Genomic DNA, 20,042 nt, shown 5'->3' on the forward strand with positions numbered 1-20,042 from the left:
TTATTAAAATCGGTCAAAATCTATTCGATTCCAATTTTTCTTTTTCTAAAACTGGACTTGATTAGTTCATATATATATATTTTAATTTTTTATATTGTATATAATTTTTTTATATATAATATATAATTATATATAAAATAGTTTTGTATTATATAATAAATTACTAATTAATATATATAATATTACATTTTAAATCTTATATCGCTATAGTTTATTATATTAATAGTTATACTAATACTATATCACTATATATTATAATATACTATAATATATTACTATAGTTTATAATATAATTATAATATATTATCATTATAGTAGTATATATATTATATAATATATAATATAATATATTAAAATTAAAAAACCAAACTGAACATGTAAAATTGAAAGAATTGGTTTAGAGAAGTAATCGATACAAAGTCGGTTCTTAAAAATGTAAAATTAATTCATACTAATTCGATCTCAAATTTTATTTACAATCTAATCAAATTAGATTGGTTAGACACTAGTAATCATTTTCTTAATATTTAGGTTCGATTTGCTCTCAATATGAGATTTTTGAATTTTAAAATAAAAGTTATATTTTAATATTATTATTATTTTAATATTTGAAAAGTTAAATTAAAATTTACAAAAATTAAATTATTTATTATATTTTACGCGGAGGTGAGAAAATTGTGACAAGTTGACGAGAACTTTGAGTTTGAGTTTGCATGAACCGACCTCGGAGGCTCAACCTTTTCTTGCTTCTCAGGCTCTGTGCTCTCTCTCTCTCTGTCTGTGTGAGCATCAAATACGCAGTTGGTTCGTTTTTTACTGGCTCTCCCTCTGTATCAAGGTAAATGAGGGCTCACTATTTCACCTTAGCTTTGTACGGATCCAACTACATTGACGCATATTATTGTTATCCGTTGATACTAATTTTGTAGGGATTATCAGTCCAAACTAATTTTGTAGGGATTGGTTTGTGTGTTTTGATATTTTTACTAGGTTTGTATAAAATAATCATCATGAAGCCTGACACAAGCGGTCTCGAATCGTCTTCTACACTTTTCAGCGCAAGCAGCGAGCTTTCCGGGAATGGGTTTCCCTCATCCCCATCGTTTGAGCTCCCAGGCACGGTCGACGTGAGTTTCCGTTTTGAAAGTAATTTATTATAGTTTTTTCTGATATCTATTTAAAAGAAACTAACACTTGGTTTGGTTTCTGAGAATTTAGAGCAAAGGAATGTAAAAGATATTAGTTTACCAACGATGTGTTCGTTTGTTTTACTCTTTTTTTTTTTTTCCTTTTCTTTTAGTTTGATGGATTCCAGAAGGAGGCTATACAGATGGTGAAGCCGGCGAAAGGGACGACGACGCTTGCTTTTATTTTTAAGGAAGGGGTTATGGTGGCTGCGGATTCTCGTGCCAGCATGGGTGGATACATTTGTATGTACAGTGGCCTCGGTTATCTAGTGTTTACGCTTTACCATTTTTGGTTTATTGCAGCTTACTGCACAGCCTAAATTATAATCAAATTGGAATAAGACGCAATCTTGGCCTGCTGCCTTTATGTCTGTTGGCTATTCTAATATATGGAGAAGAAAGGGTTCGTTACCAATAAACTATGTGATATAATTTATGTAACTCGATTGATTTCTGAGAAGTGTGCTTGTTTTTCGTATGCAGATGCCTATTCATTTTGCTGTTGCCCAGGCTTTCCTTTCTGTAAGCAAATAGGGGCTGCCACAAAGTGTTGCCTTACTGCTGCTACTACTTTATTTGGTGTTTGAAAAGTTCAGGGCATTAAATTGTCTTATTTGGCTTCCTACTTATGATCTTTTCGCTGCATGCCAATGAGGACATCGTGCTGCCTAGGGATCATGGTTTCTTGTTTTCAGAGTTATGATAGAGATAATTGTGTTAGCAATAGTTGTTCACAATTAAAATATCCCCATTTGTTTGTTATGTTCTATTTGTAGCCATATGATAGTGATACCTAAAGAAGGACCCTTTTTTTATTTATTTCTTTTTTATGAAAAAGGAAAATATTTTCTTTGAATTTATGTTATTAATCTCTTTTCCCCAATTTCCAGCATCTCAGTCTGTAAAGAAAATCATTGAAATCAATCCTTACATGCTCGGCACAATGGCTGGAGGAGCTGCGGACTACCAATTTTGGCATAGAAACCTAGGCATCAAGGTAATCTGCATGCTATGAATTTTCTGCATCTTTCTATACATGACTATGAATACAAGGAATAGAAAAATCTGTTACTACTATCTGCATAAACCATTTGCAAAGCTCACAAACTAACGCTTGTTTTTTATGCAAGCAATACTAGCAGTAGCATAGCCAAGGACTACAGAGCTTTGCAGAGCAGGCTTTACTACTTCTATTTAGGTTTCTGTAGGAGATGGCAGCAAAATTCATTTAAACATTTCAACAGAAATTGTAAATAAAAAGAAATTTTATACTTTTCTGCAATAAAATGAGTAACCACTATCCACAATGTGATTTGATTGATGCGGAACCTGGAGGCTAATGGCAAGGGCTGTGCAAAAATCCGACTCCAAATCCATACCGTCGAAGTTGGAGCTCCAATAAAACTGAGGTGGAGTCGGACGTTTATTTTTTTGCATTTAAAGTCGGTGTCAAATTTGTTGTCCGACCAACTTTGCTCCAACTCTTACCTCTGACTCCGACTTTAATAAAAATGTATTATTTATATATTGATCATATATACTCATATAAAATGTCTAGAACTTATATAGTTAAATTCAAGAATATTAATAGACTAATATTCAAGTGATAATTCTTAAAGAATAATATTAGTAGACTAATAATCAATTATATGTACACACTATACATCATAGTATCACTATCAACCGTGTTACATATATCAGGGTAGATGAAACTTGATTGGCTAATAGTGAGTCATGTACCGTGTATAATGTATATATAGTAAGACTATTAATTTATTATCTAGATTATAATATAGTGGAATGTAACTAGATTCTAATACAATATTCAGCTTGTATTTGAGTGGCTGGTTGTGTTTCCTATTTGTAATTTATTCAGCAATGAATGATTGGATAATGGACATTGCCATTGGGCCTTGTCTAGATGGTTAGGCAATCATTTTATTCTTTTAAGTTGATTTGGGAGTTGAGACTCTAATATGAAATTATGAATGATAGTATATCATGAATAACCTAAAGGGCCTACTGGATCGATATTTTTAAGTTCTTTATATTTTTATTTTTATTTTTCAGGTTTGCATAGTATATGAAATATTTTTAGTTATATTTTTGGTTTTTTCATATCTAAAATCTTTTTTTTTTTGTAATGTTTCTAGTAAACTTGAATGGAAGCCCACATCAAAATGATCTGTTATATGTAAAGTCTTATTTAAAAATAAGCTAAATATTAAGCAAAAAAAAAAAAAGCCTAAATCTAACTTCACTCCAACTCCAATCCGATAAATCAGAGTCGAAGTTAAGAATAAATGAGAGAAACATTAGAAATGAATCATGCCTATCGATTGAATGTTATGAGTAAAACGTGTTAAAACTTGTTACCCTGTTTTGTATCTCTAGGGAATGAATTGGGTCAAGTCTTGTGCAAGTTTTAGTGTTTATGCTCCGAGCTTGCCTTGGTCTTCTCATGTTCATAAAGTATATACCCTTTTTAGTGCTGTTAGAGGACATGGTTGTAGGACATGGTTGTAATTAGTGTAACTTGTGAAGGTATAATTGTCAATTGTATGTAGTATATATCTATTATGGTACATCAATGAATAAAGTAATAATTCTCTCCATGTGTTTCTATGTAGAATTAGAGGAACATGTTGTAACTTGTGAGGCCTCAAAGTGTTTGGTTACAGGTATAAGTTATCCAATCCTCGAGTGTGAATAGCCCAAACCTGGAGTAAGAACTTGTTCTTATCCAAAATAACACCTGTTTGGTAACACGGATAAGGTAATACCCATATCACTTATTCTTGTTTAGAATAACCTAATCTCTGTTTAAGGACAGCAACAGGCTGATACCGACTGATTCAGACCCGATTTTGGCCAATAAAGTCCAGTTAGCCGAAATTTGGTTGTTCAGATTGAATTTTCGGGTACCTAAGTTGGGTTTCTAGGTTTCCAGATTGTATTCCTTGGTTTTCATCCATATTTCATATTTTGTGTGAATTTTCTATCTCGAAGTTGAATTGTGATATTTTTTTATACCTATGGCAACTAAATTGATTTGCAGTCTCTTGCACCAAACTTTAATATGCCTATGACTTCCGTGAAATTGGATGGAAAGAACTATATGCTGTGGTCAAAATCTGTTGCAATATTTTTGAAAGGCAAGAGACTTCCTAGCCACTTGGTTTATCCAAGACCTGACTCAAGTAGTTCTACATTTGCTCAATGAGAACAAGAGGATGCTCAAATCTTTTCCTTGATGTTGACCAGTATTGAACCTAATATTTGCTTAAATTTGACACTGCTCAAAAAGTGTGAGGGCATCTCAAACAGATGTATTCGGGTGCTAGGAACATAACCCATACTTATGAGTTATGTAAACAGTTCTTTGGGTTGGAACAAGGTACTTTGGGCCTGGAAGAGTATTATTCTCAAGTGATGAGCATATGTGAAGAACTGAATATATATCAACCTATCACTTCTGATGTTTCACGGATGCAACAACAATGTGAAGAGTTTAATGTTGTTCGCTTTCTTGCTGGTTTAAAACCTGAATATGAGTTGGTGTGTTCTCAAATCTTGGCAAGTCCACAGCTTCCCTCATTTCCTGAAGTGTTCTCCCTAGTTCAACGTGCCACGCTATCTAGACACTGATCTCAATTGTCATCTAATCAAATTAGTGATAGATTTGCTTTGGTTGACTCTTATGTTGCTCCTAGTGGGTGTAGAGGCCAGGGTGGTAGAGGTGCATATGGGAGACATGATATCAAAGATAATCGCACTCGAGGTAGAGAATCTCGTAAGTGCACCAAATGTGGTCGCACTAATCACTCGGTAGACTATTGTTGGGATCTACATGGTAGACCATTTGGCTCCCGCTAATCAGGCCATTTGCCACAATGCTACGTCACAATCAATGAGCCCCAACCTGGCTCCAAATATGATTAGCATATTGAAGAATGAGTATGATCAGCTTTTAGGTCGCATACGGGCTTCATCTTCCATAGCTACTCTTGCCCACTCAAGTATAGCGTCTGCATGTCTCGTATCATCCACTCAAGATCCATGGGTCATTGATTCGGTAGCTAATGAATATCTGACCGGTTTGTCTTTTACCTTATCTAAGTTAGATATTGTAACATCTCCAAAAAGTATTATTCTTGCTAATGGTTCTCTTGCTAAAGTTACAAGCATTGGCCACAAAGTTCACTGACTCTGTATTCTTGTCATCTGTTCTATATGTTTCTAGTTTTCCCTTTAGTTTACTCTCCATTAGTAAGATTACTCGAAATCTTCAATGTCCAATGACCTTTTATCTCTTCATGTATTTTTTAGGATCTCAATACGAGGAACAAGATTGGTACGGGGCATGAAGTTGGAGGTCTGTATTATCTAAATATTCAACAGTTACCCACTCGAGCCCTTACATCCTCATCATCTGCTTATGAATGGCACTGTCACCTTGGTCGCCCTCTTTCTCGTTTGAAATATCAAGTTAGGAATCTGGGAAATGTGTTGCTTTCCTTGTGAAGCATGTCAACTTATTAAACATCACTATGTGTCTTTTATATCTCAAATTGATAAACGAGCATCTAGTCCTTTTGAATTGATACACTGATATATGGGGACTAATCAACATTGAATCAAACAAATTTCAATATTTTGTTACATTTGTTGATGACTACTCTAATGTAACATAGTTGTTTTTTAATTATTTATTATATTTTTTATGAAAATTTAAAAAAGTTGTAATGATTAGGTAAAGTTGTAATGATTAGGTGAGATGAAACACTTTTTTTTTTTTTTTCAAATGGGGCCTAAGACATGCCTTGCGAATATTCACAAGACGCATCTTATATTTTTCATGACTTAAATCAGTGGAATACATGTAGATGTCTGAGAATAATAATTGGGTTGGTGGGTAAGCCAAATTCAATACTGCTTAGGATTGATTTGTTGGCTGGGGGTCTATTTAGAAGCTTCATATATCTATCCAGGCTAGTGCTTCTATATATTTATCATTCTGGCTGTGTAAGTTGCAAATCTCTTAATGCATGGGAAGGTTTCTCTAAATTAATTTTGGTAATCTCAGTGCCGATTGCATGATTTGGCAAATAAGGAGAATTTCAGTGACAGAAACTTCAAAATTGCTTGCTAATATTTTATTCTCATATCGCGGAATGGGTCTATCTGTAGGGACCATGATTGCTGGATGGGATGAGACGGTAATGGGCTCTTTTCATTTTTCTAGTGCTGTTTGGTTCCATGCCAATTTGACTCTCTTCTAATTGCGTCTTTTGGTTACAGGGTCCTGGGTTGTACTATGTCGACAGTGAAGGAGGACGGCTTAAAGGAGCCCGATTCTCTGTTGGATCTAGTTCACCATATGCTTATGGTGTACTGGATAATGGGTCTGTGATAAAACTTCTATCCATCTGGCCATTAATAGATTCCCTACCCCCTTTTTGTTGACGTGGTTTTACCCTTTTCTCACCAGGTACCGATATGATATGTCAATCAAAGAGGCTGCTGAATTGGCGCCGAGGGCGATCTATCATGCAACATTCCGTGATGCAGCTAGTGGTGGAGTTGCCAGTGGTAATCTCTCTCTGTCTATCCATGATATGACATTAGATAATAGGTTCAAAAGTGAAATATAATAAATAGTCTCCAATCATCTATGCCACATTATGGGATTATGATTATAATTACTCATAAAAATTAGTGTAATTTTAGTAAAATATATTTTTCTGTGATAACAAAAATCATAAAGTTTCTTCTCAAGGCCACAGATTATTAACTTTGAAATAACTAGCATTAACTTTATTTGACATTCCTGTTCTTACATGGGCACTAAAAGAGGGCCATGTTAAGAGAGTATTTGGAATTTCCAGTAAATTTAGGCTAGTCGACCAATATTGTGTCAAGCTCCAACTAGGCTGGTGTTCTACAAGGGGGTTACTTAGGACCTGCACTACGTGTTATGGCCGACATGTAACTTTACTCTCTCTCTCTCTCTCTCTCTCTCTCTCTCACACACACACACACGTATTGTTCGATTTCAGTATATTATGTGGGAACAAATGGATGGAAGAAACTATCCGATGATGATGTTGGGGAACTCCACTACAAATACTACCCAGTTGTCCCGAGTTCTGTGGAGCAAGAAATGGTTGAGGTGGCCTGAGCTTGAGTGAGAGCTTTGGTTGTGTTCTTTATGGTTCAGATTTATGGCTTTCTTTTGCTTCCTACTCAAGACAAAGTACGAGCGTTTAACATGTTCGTGAGACAACTTTGATGTATTTATTGTTTATTTTCTTCCGAGTTCCCAAACGAATGCATGCAGTTGCATCTCGAGGACGTTTCATTTACATCTGATCAACTGAAGGTCTTTGGTGGATTCTGTAGTTTCCATTCGATTTTCAAGTTGTACTCTCCTTGTTCGTATTTTCTGTATTGTAGCTGATGTACATGGTGACATAAGCAAAGAAAAATACATAATATATGTATTTAGTCATATTTTCTTTTTGCTTTACACAGTCGTACGTCTCCAATGTATCTTGGCTGTGCTTTTGCTATCCAACTTCTGCTAAAGCCTACAAAATAAACTATAAAAAAATATTCTGACTTTTATGCTCAATAGAGCCTCCCTTCGGGCTTTTATGTATCTTGGCTGCGGTTTTGACTCTTCTCTTGGCTGTGGTTTTGACTCTTATCTAGGCTGTGGTCTTGACTTTTATCTCCAATGTATCTTCGCCGTGGTTTTGACTTTTTTGCCCAATATATAGAGCACTCAAATTTGTCTTTTATCAAATTTTACTCAAAAATCCTCTTTTTCCTTAGCTACTCTCCTTCGCAAAACTTCAATCTCTATCCATTCTTTCTCTATTTTATTAAAATAATATTTCTTTATTATTCTTTAGTTCATTTATTTCCACATGTTTCAACAATTCAATTAGTTGTCCTCCTTGTGTTTTCAACAATTCATCTCTACGAAATCCTTTTAAAAACTTAAACTATTTATCTTTTACAAACGTTAATATTTTCAAAAATGTAATTTTGTTACAAAAATAAATTTTAAAAAATCTTATTTTTCCAAATGATCGTATTTTAGAAAAAAAATGGGATCATCTCATAAGTAATATTTTTGTCATTTTTTTTTTCATTTTTTATAACTAACACGTACTTTATTCCAAAAGGAGATATATATCCAGTACAGGATACAGAGCAGTAAAACCTTTTACAACCCATAAAACTAAAAGACTACTACCTCAGACATCAATCAATTTTCAGCATCAAGAACTACTCGATTAAGAATAAAATCTGGACAGCTATTCCACCATTGCAGAGTATCATCAATTTTCCGAGCAAATCTTACCAACATATACTAGCTTCATTACCTTGTCTTCCCACGTGAGATTTCAAAATCTGAGAACAAGTGTAGTGGTCAAACAATTTCCAAAACTACAGGCCCATGTAGTGATAAAGAGGCGTTTCCTTTCTTAATATCTTCAACAATTGTCTAGGAATCCTCTTATATAATAATACTATAAAAACCCATACCAAAAGCCATTTCCAAGCCTCTCAAGACTGCTAGAGATTCATTTTCATCCACTTCAAAAACACCTTCTTCCTTTCGGCTTAAAGCAAACAACACCTGTCCCATGTAGTTCTTAAGTATAATTCCCACCGTAGCCTTACCTTCATCGCAAAACAATGCTCCATCAAAATTTAGTTTTACCTTCTTAAGAGGAGGTGATACCCACTTAAGCCCTTTTTCCATTTTCACAATCTAAGAAGATGATTTGATAGCATTGAAACTGTTTAAATACTCACAACATAATCCACGATATCCAATATTGAACTCCTAGCTTTATCAAACAAACACAAGTTTCACAATCTCCACACACTTCAGCAGATTGTAAAAAAAAAATAAAATCAAAGACAAATCAATTTCCATAATCTTCCATATTAACATTTCAAACCGATGTCCAGCAATCAAGAAAGGCAAAAGAACTTGGCATCGAGATTTCCTCATTTCAGAAAAATTAGGATACAAACAGAACACATAAGTGACATCCTCAACCTTCACATGACAAAAATCACGCACTCCATCATCCACTACACCCCTTTTAAACAAATTAGCCTTAGTAGGCAAATTATCAGTGGCTCTCCATACAAAATTTTTAACTTTATTAAGGAGAGACAAATTCCACAACTTCTTCCACAAACCCATATGAGAATGAGAATGAGAGGACCCCACAGTATCCCTTCTATATACCATTTTCATAGCAAAATGATAGCCAGATTTAATGGAGTACATACCTGATTTGTTTCCTCCCCATACAAGTTGATCAACTGCCAAATAATGTAAAGGAATCTGTAAAATCTGGTCTGCTACATAAGCTGGAAAAACAATACGAATTAACTCTTCATTCCAATATCTAGAATAAGAAATGGTTAGCAAATTGACCGTAGCATCCAAATATAAACAATGAGAAGAGTGCCCACTAAAAGGCTTCAAGTTTGCGTACCCACCTATCTTCCCATAATTTAATATTTTTTCCGGTGCCTATTCGCCAAACATAGCCTCGAAGAATGATGTTTTTTGCTACAAAAATACTCCTCCAAGCATAAGAAGGATTGTTACAAAGTTGAGACTTTAGAAATGTTGTTTTGGAAAAATACTTGACTTTAAAAACCTTAAACAATAGAGAATTAGAATTTTGCATTAATCGTCATCCTTGTTTTGCAAGTAATGATAAATTAAACATCTCCAAGTTTCGAAATCCCATTCCACCAACCATCTTTGACTCACACATATGTTTCCAACTAACCCAATGAATACGATACTTTTCACCATACTACCCCCACCAAAATCTGGCAAACATACTTTCCAAATATTTACAAAAAACCATTGGTAACTTAAAGCAACTCATGGAATGAGAAGGTAAAGCTTGTGTTGTAGCCTTTATTACAATTTCCCAGCCAGCTTGTGAGAGAAGCTTCTCTTTTCACCCTTAAAACTTATTCCATACTTTGGCTTTGATATCCTGAAAAGTTGCATACCGATATCTACCAACAAATGATGGTAATCCCAAATACTTAGCATGGTGTTGAATTGCCGGAACATTCGAAAGGACCTTAATGGCTGTCATCCTCCACCCACACTTTTTTACTTAATAATAACTCTGTTTTTCCAAATTTACCTAGAGACCCAATGCACTTGCATATAAGTTAAGTAAATCTTTCAAAGCAGAATGTTCGGCCATACTTACTCTACAAAACAACAAATAGTTATCAGCAAAAAAGAAAAAAAAGTGAGTTAACATCGGAGTACCATTATAGACTTTAACACCTCTTAACACTCTTCTCTTCTCAGCTTCTTGAATAAGAGAGGACAGACTTTCAGCACACAACATAAACAGGTATGACGATAACGGATCACTTTATCTTAAATTTCGAAAAGGAAAAATAGAAGATGAAGGCAAACCATTAAGAAGAATCTAATAAGACATTGAAGATAAGTAAGAAAGTATCAAAGAAACTCACTTATTATCAAACCCCAACTGAATCATTACTCTTTCCAAAAATTTCCCTTCCACCCTATCATAAGTTTTACTCATATCTAATTTAATAGACATAACACCATTTTTACCTCTTCTTCTTCTTCTAATAGAATGGACTGCTTTATATGCTAATAAGACATTATCCGTAATAAGTCTATTGGGAACAAAAGCACTTTGCATATGGGATATAACATTACCCAAGATAAGCTTTAGCCTATTAACAATTATCTTAGCCATTATCTTATAAATCACATTACACAAACTAATAGGTCTGAAGTCTTGAATTTTTTCAGATTTTTGCTTCTTTGGGATAAGTACAATGTAGGTCTTATTAACTTCTGCTGAAATATACCCAAGATTCAAATTAGCCAACACCATTTTCACCACCAACTCTCCAACAATATGCCAATATTTTTGGTAGAAGATAGGAGACATACTATCAGGTCTTGGTGCCTTCACAGCTTGCATTTGAAACAAATTTTCCTGCACATCTTCCTCAACAAAAGGTTGTAAAAGAATCTCATTCATTTGAGAGTTCACTTTTGGCTACAAAGTATCTAGAATTGCATCCATATCGATAGGGTTAGAAGTATTAAATAAATCTGAAAAATAAGTAACTTCTAAATTTTCTAGATCTGCATTTTCTCTCCATATCCCCACATCATCCTTTAGCTTTACAATGGAATTTCTTCATCGCCTTTGGGAAGCATTATGGTGAAAGAACTTTGAGTTTTTATCCCCTGAGTGTAACCATTATGGCCTTAATCTTTGTTTCCATATCAATTCCTCCCTCTCCAATAACACATTTATATCCTACCAAATATTTCTGATGTCCACAACAAAACCTGGGCCATGTTGCAATCTTTCCAACCCAGCCTGTTTTGCTCTTAACTCATAATGAAGATGACCAAATTGTTGATACTTCCAAATCTGTAACTCTTTCTCACACTGCAAGAGAGATTGTTGCAAGTTATACATAACATTGTCAAGGGGCTGAGCATTCCAAGATTTACAAATAACATCCTTGCACCCCTCAGCTCCAATCCACATAGCCTTAAAATGAAACATCCTCTTCTTTCTACATATTCTCGATTCTGCCCCACAAGTATCAAGAAGTAAACAGTTATGATCCAAGTGACTAAGAGAAAAATTGTTACCTTTGTAAAAGGGTAAAAAAACATCGACTCAAAATTGGCCAAAAATCTATCAAGCCTCTCCTGAATGAAAGCCTCCCCCTTCTCGCATATTAGACCATGTGAAAAAAATCTCCAATCGTGTGTAAACTTTGAAATTGACAAGAATCGATAACATTCTTGAAGTCCCTCATTTGCCCTTCAGTACGTATTCTACCACTCATTTTTTTAGAGTTAAACACCACCTCATTAAAATCCCCAAAACAAATCCACAAAAAAATTAGAGGGCCTGAAATAGATTTAATCAACTGTCAAATACCCTTTCGACCAACAGCATCTGGATGACTATAAACAGCAGTTAGACGCCAACAACAATTCAAAGCCAAATCAGTAACCCAAGCATCAAAATGGTTTTTTGAAAATAAAACAAGATTTAAACTAACACCCTTTTGCCGAAACAGTGCAATACCCCTACTTCGTCCTTCACAATTCACAACTAAGAAACCATTAAATCCCAATACAAACTTCAAATCTTCCATTTTTCTACTCACACATTTTGTCTACATCACAAACAGTATGTCAGGATCTTCTCTTCGCATAACATCACGAAGAATACAAACAGCCCGTGGATTCCCAAGCCCCCGAATGTTCCAACTTAGCAGCTTCATGGTGACCGCTAGGACTGATCATCAACCTCTACCGATAAAATTTAAACATCCATCAAACAATTATCATCAAAATACCGAAGCCTCTTAAAGTCATTTGAGCCTTCACTTTCAGCATAACCCACCAACTCAATCAACCGTTTTAATGGTATAGAAGAAGAATGAGACTTACTTGTAAATGGTTTAAAACCAGAAGCCCTTGGCTTGAAACATGCTCGTCGCCTACCACCCTTCTCAGAAACTGTGATTCCTACTGCCGACCTCTCCTTGCACCTTGCTGAACATCCTTTCCCTGAGTAGAGCAGTTAGGTGATGGAAAAACTGATGCTCCTTTGGCATTCGGCTCCTCCACCATAGCAAAGATCCTCTCTTCCCTAATGCCGATATCATTTGCACCTTGAATTCCATCCAAATTTGAGAAATTAGCCAACGGTTCAGCAAAAAGTTCTGAAATCTTCAAGCCTGCTGGATCTCCCTTCAATATTGAAGACAATTTCCCTTCAAAAGCCGTTGACCTGCAATGCATATGCTTCTCAAGAGAACTGAGCGAATTACCCTTAGACTCAAGACTTGCCCTAGCAGATGACAGTAAAGGTTTACTCAAACAATCCAGCACATCCATGCTATCCCCTCCATTCAAGCAAACCATTTCTAGCCCATTAACACAACCCATTCCAAGCCCACACCTTCTATCACATGTCCCTCTCTTCGTCTCCTTCATTTCAGCATTTGAAGAAATAACTGACATCCCTTCAAAATTCAGTAACGGTCATCCCCACCAACTACTTTTCCACACTCCTATTCCGTGCATCTCCACCGTAATCGTCATTAGTAACGGTTGTCTGCCAAGATTTGTTAAACCCAAGATTTCAAGTTTTGTGTAATTATATATTTACACATAGATTTTGATGATAACAAATGAATTCAAAGAATAAAGAAGTCTCAAACTCAAGTTGTCTACACAATGGAGTCAAGCACATCAAGGAAACAAGCATGAGCAAGAAGGGAACAAATTCACATTAAAATTATAGAGTAATATTGTAAATCTCTTCAAAATTCGAAATTAGGATTAATGCTCAAAATTAATATTTTATCATAAAGCATTAAAATACATTTTTCACATGTGCATGAATATTTTTGAAAATTAAATTTGAAAATTTTGAAAGATGATTGATTGTCATCTTTTGCATGTGCATGCCTTGATTAAAGGGTTGAACTTTGAAAATATTAAAGACGATTGATTGTCATCTTTCACATGTGCATGTTTTATTTGAATATTTTCAAAAGTGATTGATGATTTTTTAGACTTATACAAAAAGTAAAAGATTAGGTTTGAATTTTTTGAAAATGAAAGTGTGCTCATTTTGTCATATGCCAAAAGTAAAAGATTAGATTTGATTTTTTTTGAAAAAATGAATGATGTTGTCTTTGATAATTAAAAAAGAAGAACCTTTTATTTGAATTCTTTGAAAAAGTGAGTGATGTTGTCTTTGACAATTGAAAAAGAAGAACCTTTTATTTGAATTTTTTGAAAAAGTGAATGATGTTGTCTTTGACATGTGAATCTTTTTAAATTTGAATATGAAGTCTCATATGCCTATAAATAGATCATTTGAGAGCTTCACATTCACAACACCAAGAGCATACAACATTCATTCAAAGCTTTCATTCTCTCTTCTCTAAGCATTGAGCCTTAATCCTTGTTCATTTTGAGAGATATAGTTTGCGTTGTATTGTTCTTATTTCACTCATTGAGGAGTGTTTTCTGATAACCTACCCACTATCAGCTTTTGTATCAGAAAAAGGGTGTGTATAACCCTTGTGTGTGTAGAAAGTATTCTACACGGGGAATAGTTGAATCACCACGTGTAAGGTGATTGTAAGTGTAGAGGGTGTTCTACACGGATCCTTTGTAGCGGTGTTGTTCAAAGGTGTACCGAGGACGTAGGCAGTGGGGCCGAACCTCGTTAACATACTGAGTTTGCTTTTCTCTTACCCTTACTCTTTATATTTATTGTTATTTCATATTTTGTTTATATTTTATATTATATATTTGACTTATAATTGTTATTTTTTTTTAATACAACTCAATTCACCCCCCCTCTTGTGTTAGTCATCTGGGCAACAAGATTGTTCCTCCGTTTTGCCATTGGTACCATCCTCACCAGAAAATCCATAGGTTCAACCACAATCAACAAAGAAAGGCTCCTAGAAGAAGAATCTCCTTTCACTAAGTCCTTTAGATCATTTTTTCAATTTAATCGACGAGATAGACGCCCCTGACTCTGCAGTAAATTCCCATCTGCTTTTAACCATGGCCCAAAAGGATAACCTTCAGTCTCAAAGTGAACCCTGTTATATTCTCATAGATCACATTCACGGACTGAGTGACCCAAGATGCCACAACAGTAGCAAAACGTTGAAAGCTTCTCATACTTCAAATGGATCCAACAAGATTCAAAGGCTCATAAATTTAAACGTTTAACTCGTGGAAGAGGCAATTGGACATCCAGTTTAATCCAAACTCTACAAAACTCCCTCATGCTAGCACGGCCTCAGGTATATCTATGTCCTCCACTTCCCTAATAGTATTACCAATCATATGAAGCACCGCAGGGTTCATGCAATTCAGTGGTAGATCAAACAACTTAATCCAGAAGGATGCACGATTTAAACAAAGCGTAAAGAGTCGGATGTTCCCATCATAATCCCACATCAGTACAAGACTTTTGTCAAAAAACCATAGTCCATTCCGAATAACACAAGACTTATCTACAACATCCGTAAACTGCATCAAGAATAATCCATCACTGAGATCAAAGAATTTTACTCCCTTAGGATTCCACAACATCTTCATCATATTCCTAAAAGCCTCATTATTCACAAACTTTCTCATCAAAAGTGTAAATACTAAGCAAAAGTCAGTCTGCGTCGATGTTAAATCTGGAACATAATCAGTAACCATAATCTCCTCAGTCTCCACCACTGATAAATGAATCTTATCAATATTGTATATTAAATCTTCCGCCATCATAGACAGAACAAAGCCACTGTGGGCCACACCACAACCGAAACGTGTACCAGATAACAAGATGCAAACTCTCAAGTAAACACCCCTAAGTCGCATAAATTGCCCAAATCGCCAGAGCATGTTACTAAGAGACTGAAAACAAAATCATACATTTTTAACTATAACATTTTTTTTCATTTTCTAACATTCATTTTCAACCCTAACAAATTTTGTAGGTTTTTAAATAGTCAAAATTTTGAAATTCTTGGGACTTTTTCCAAATGGTCATATATTATATATTAGTGTATACATAAGTGGACTTGCTCTTCTAATCACACTTTAGTTTATTGAGGATTAATAAAATGGTTTTGTTGATGGTTACTAAAATATTAATATAAATAGGTTTTGGAATATTGCTATCGTTACTGAGCAAATTGAGAAAGCTACTGTTGCAAACTTAAGATTATTCCCTATCTTACTCGGTCCCATGTGGGGCAAATTTTGGACAAAATCAACGACTTTTTCTCATTTTTGCAAAGAGATGCTTATGTCCAGCCGGATGCGAATTAATGCTATTAGAGACAAAGTTTAAAAATAATAAAATAAAATAAAATAAAAATTGGGATGTTTATGAAAAATACAAGAAAGTTACTTGTAGGATATCAACGTCAACTTTAATTATAGAGTACACAAATCTTGCATATCTTTAAAAAAAATTGAAGTCTATTATTAAAAAAATTATTTTTTTATATAATTTTTAAATTTATTGAATATTATTAAAAAAATTATTTTTTTATATAGATTTTATATTTATTTATTTATTTCAAAAGGAAGATATAAGTCTTGTCATCCTAAAATTTCAAATATTATTTTAGTAGTTAATAGCATCACGCATGACTGAATGGTTCGCGTTGTTGACCATTAAACACGTTCTGGACCGTAGAAGTTGCCAATTTTTTCTCAGCTTCTCCGTCTATTTCTCAAGACAATTTCCCGTGAAAGTGACAACCATAGACTACCTAATATCCACGGGATTCCCGTTTTTATTTTTTCTTCGTTTGAACACTTGTTTCTTATGTTTCGAAAACTCACAGCAGGTTCTTCCCATCATCATAGATGGTTCGGATTTGGTTAAAACCTCACGAGTCACGCAGCCTCAAAAGGTGTATATATACAAGGACGGATGTAACAATATTGTATAGCAATTCAAAATAGCAAAGGAGCTTCTTGGCTTTTGCTTCTACTTCTTACAACAAGTAATCACCCCTTATTGTCCATCAATTCCATTTCTATTACTTCAGAACTGAAATGGGGAAAGGCGAAGAGTTCAAGAGTGTTTTCGAGTACTTCGATGAAGATGGTGATGGGAAAATATCGGCTTCGGATTTGAGACATCGGTTGGGTGTCATGGGTGGAGATCTGTTTTCAAAAGAGATAAATGTTGCAGTTGAGGCATTTGATTCTGATGGAGATGGGTTCTTGTCTTTGGAGGATTTTATTGGGTTAGTACAAGGAGGGGGAGAGGAAGAGAAGGTAAAGGATTTGAGAGAAGCTTTTTCAATGTATGATACAGAAGGGTGTGGGTTTATCACACCCAAGAGTCTGAAAAGGATGCTCAGCAGATTGGGTGACTCAAAGTCCATTGATGAATGCACAGTGATGATCAAACAGTTCGATTTGAATGGGGATGGTGTTCTTTGTTTTGAAGAATTCAGAATCATGATGCAGTGATAATTATTCTTTAAGCATTCCTAATTTTCATTCACTTTGCAAGTTTGCAAACTATTCTTTTTTAATCTCCCTGTAATTTAATATTAATGAATATTCTTTTTAATTGTCTGATTCAATTAAATGGTCTAATTATAGAAAAAAATAGACAGATTATATGAATTCTACAATATTAATTTATATTATCTCTTTATAGATTACTTTTTTAAAACTCAATTTGACACATCAATGTTCCATAATGCAATTAAATAATTAGTACTATGGCCCCCAGCCCGAGCACAAAGTGCACTAGCTGACGTAGCAGTGCCGCCACTTCAGTCCATTCAACAGCTAATATTGACAATTTATCTTTTGTTATGAACTGAATGAAAAGAGACAGAGTTTCAAGATATTGAGAGAGAGCGAGAGAGGAGATTCTCTTATTGATCTGTATATCAAACTTATGAATTTCTTAAAAAATTCAACGATATATATAGGCGTACAAAGGGGACTATGCTAGCTCACTATGCTTAGCACTATGCACTATGCACTATGCACTATGCATTTGACGACTAGATAAATGTGGTCATACAATTCAAGATAGTTTATAACATTTCCCCTTTGGATGACCATATTTAAAGAATATGCTTCGTTAAAACCTTGCCAAGGAAAAACCCTGTAGGAAAAAACCAATGGCGAAGGAAAAAGAGTACAGTATTCATATGTATTGCCGAGTGTTTTAGGATTGCCTCATTAAAACCTTGCAAAGGAAAACCTAGTGGGATAAAACCTTAGCGAAGGAAAAAGAGTACAATCAGCACAAGTCTTCAAGACATTACTTCCCCTGAAAAGTGCATGATAACAGGTCTTCAAACCTCCGCATTCCAATGTTCTGCATAATCTTCTTAAATGTTGCAGTTGGTAATGCTTCAGTGAATAAATCTGCCAGATTTTTACTTGACCGTACCTTCTTGATATCAATTTCAACTTTCTTCTCATGAATTGCAATGATCTTCTTGTGTGTATCTGAAAGATAACTCGCATTTGTACATCCAACTAACTGTGGACTTGATCCATGTTGATAAAATAATCACAACTGGATCTTTCTGCTGATCACTACTCTTCTGGAGTTCTTGTAAATAACACAGTTAGTGGAGAATTCATCAACATTAAACTGCTAACCTCATTTTTAATAAAAACGGTGGCCAGCCTTTTAAGATCAGACAAGCACCGCAGATTTTCAACTCCTCTGTAGGTGTCAGGCGTGCTGTCAAGTGCTGCAGCTGTCAGGCGTGCTGTTAGGTGCAGCAGCTGTCAGGCGCCTTAGCTGTCAGGCGCCGCAGAGCTATGAAGTTATATTTCGTCTCTTTTCTCTTGCTTCACGAGAGATGTTGTATCATAATTTTCTCTATAAAAGAGATATTCAGCTCATCTTCATTCGCATCTCATCTTCTTCACTTTTCTGTAATCATACTTCATTTTTACTCTGCAATCTCTTTCTACATTTTTACTCTGCAATGGCTCAGCGATCTTCTCATGGCCAATATATGAGGTACTCTGCACCTCGTTCATCAGCTGTTCCTGCTTCTACCACAGGTGCTATCATGCAATGTAATGATCTGACTCATAGGTCAGATAATGAAGCTATCTATGAGCTTGTGAGTCTCGGTACCCGATACTCATCATCCATTGTCGCATTTTCTCAGCGACTGCAATCCAAAACTTGTGGAGTTGACAATCTCCACGAGAATATTGCTATACTTCAGCGACTTCTTCTGGAGTCAAACATGAAGATAGAATCAATAAAGCAAGAGAATAGGAATTTAAAATCCTTGCTTAAATCTTCTTTTAGATTGCCCACCGCTTTAGATAGGGATGCCATGCAGATTCTTGAAGAACAAGAGCATTTGAAGAATGAGGCAAAGTGCCTTAAATTTCTGTAATTCTTGCTTCAAGATAATAAAATAATATTTCACAAATATTCATATTTGTGTTTCTATCTTTTGGTAGATGTTCTGTGTGCTCCCTTTCATTTCTTCTTTAATAATGCACACTTCATATCAAACCCATAATATGAATCTGAAATACTAATTGTATTAAAAGATGGTATTTTATGACTAATAACATCATCTATCTTCCCCTTGAAGCTGCAAGGGTTTCAGATTTATATTTCAAATATGTGCAGTTTTTATGAACTCTTCTGGAGCCTCAATGACATTTAAATCATATATAAACTGTAATAATAGCTTGTTTTCATTTGCGTTTGGATTGCTTTAGATCATATAAGGATCTTTGAAACTTGATAGAATACATATTTCCATATGTATTCATATTAGAAGTTTCAGACATTTTCTATCCTTCAGGGATTTTCATATATATATCATGATCCAATGATCCATATAAATATGCAGTTAATCATGCATATCCAAACTCTCGGTAATTTTCAAGCTAATAAAAATCTCAATATGATTTCAACCATTTTAAAATCATATCAATATTGTTTCTTCGAGAAACTAACTTGTGATCTCTATATCACATTTTCATATTAAAAGTTTCAGACTTTTTATATCATGTATATAAATATCCACTGATATTTAATCAAAATCACCTCTTTAGGTGTTTGGACTTCAAGTCCATATTTATCACATTTTACTTAGTGATATCAATTCTGCAGGAATTGAGAAACTGACTCGTGATTTATATATCACATTTTTATTTCCTTTCTATAAATACCCACTAACATTCAACAAGCATCACCTCTTTAGGTGTTTGGACTA

At 34.7% G+C, this 20,042-nt stretch overlaps 1 protein-coding gene and 1 pseudogene across 1 annotated transcript; both read left to right on the forward strand.

Moving 5' to 3' along the window:
- Window positions 1-675: 675 nt before the first annotated feature.
- On the forward strand, window positions 676-7,694 carry LOC122289154 (annotated as a pseudogene).
- An 8,984-nt stretch (window positions 7,695-16,678) lies between these two features.
- LOC122290137 (calcium-binding protein CML37-like) lies at window positions 16,679-17,405 on the forward strand. The gene has a single exon (XM_043097694.1). It carries the CDS (start codon window positions 16,867-16,869, stop codon window positions 17,287-17,289), a length of 423 nt encoding a protein of 140 aa, XP_042953628.1. The 5' UTR covers window positions 16,679-16,866; the 3' UTR covers window positions 17,290-17,405.
- The last annotated feature ends 2,637 nt before the right edge of the window (window positions 17,406-20,042 follow it).

This window comes from Carya illinoinensis, chromosome 12, assembly GCF_018687715.1.
Source record: "Carya illinoinensis cultivar Pawnee chromosome 12, C.illinoinensisPawnee_v1, whole genome shotgun sequence".
Lineage (NCBI taxonomy): Eukaryota > Viridiplantae > Streptophyta > Magnoliopsida > Fagales > Juglandaceae > Carya > Carya illinoinensis.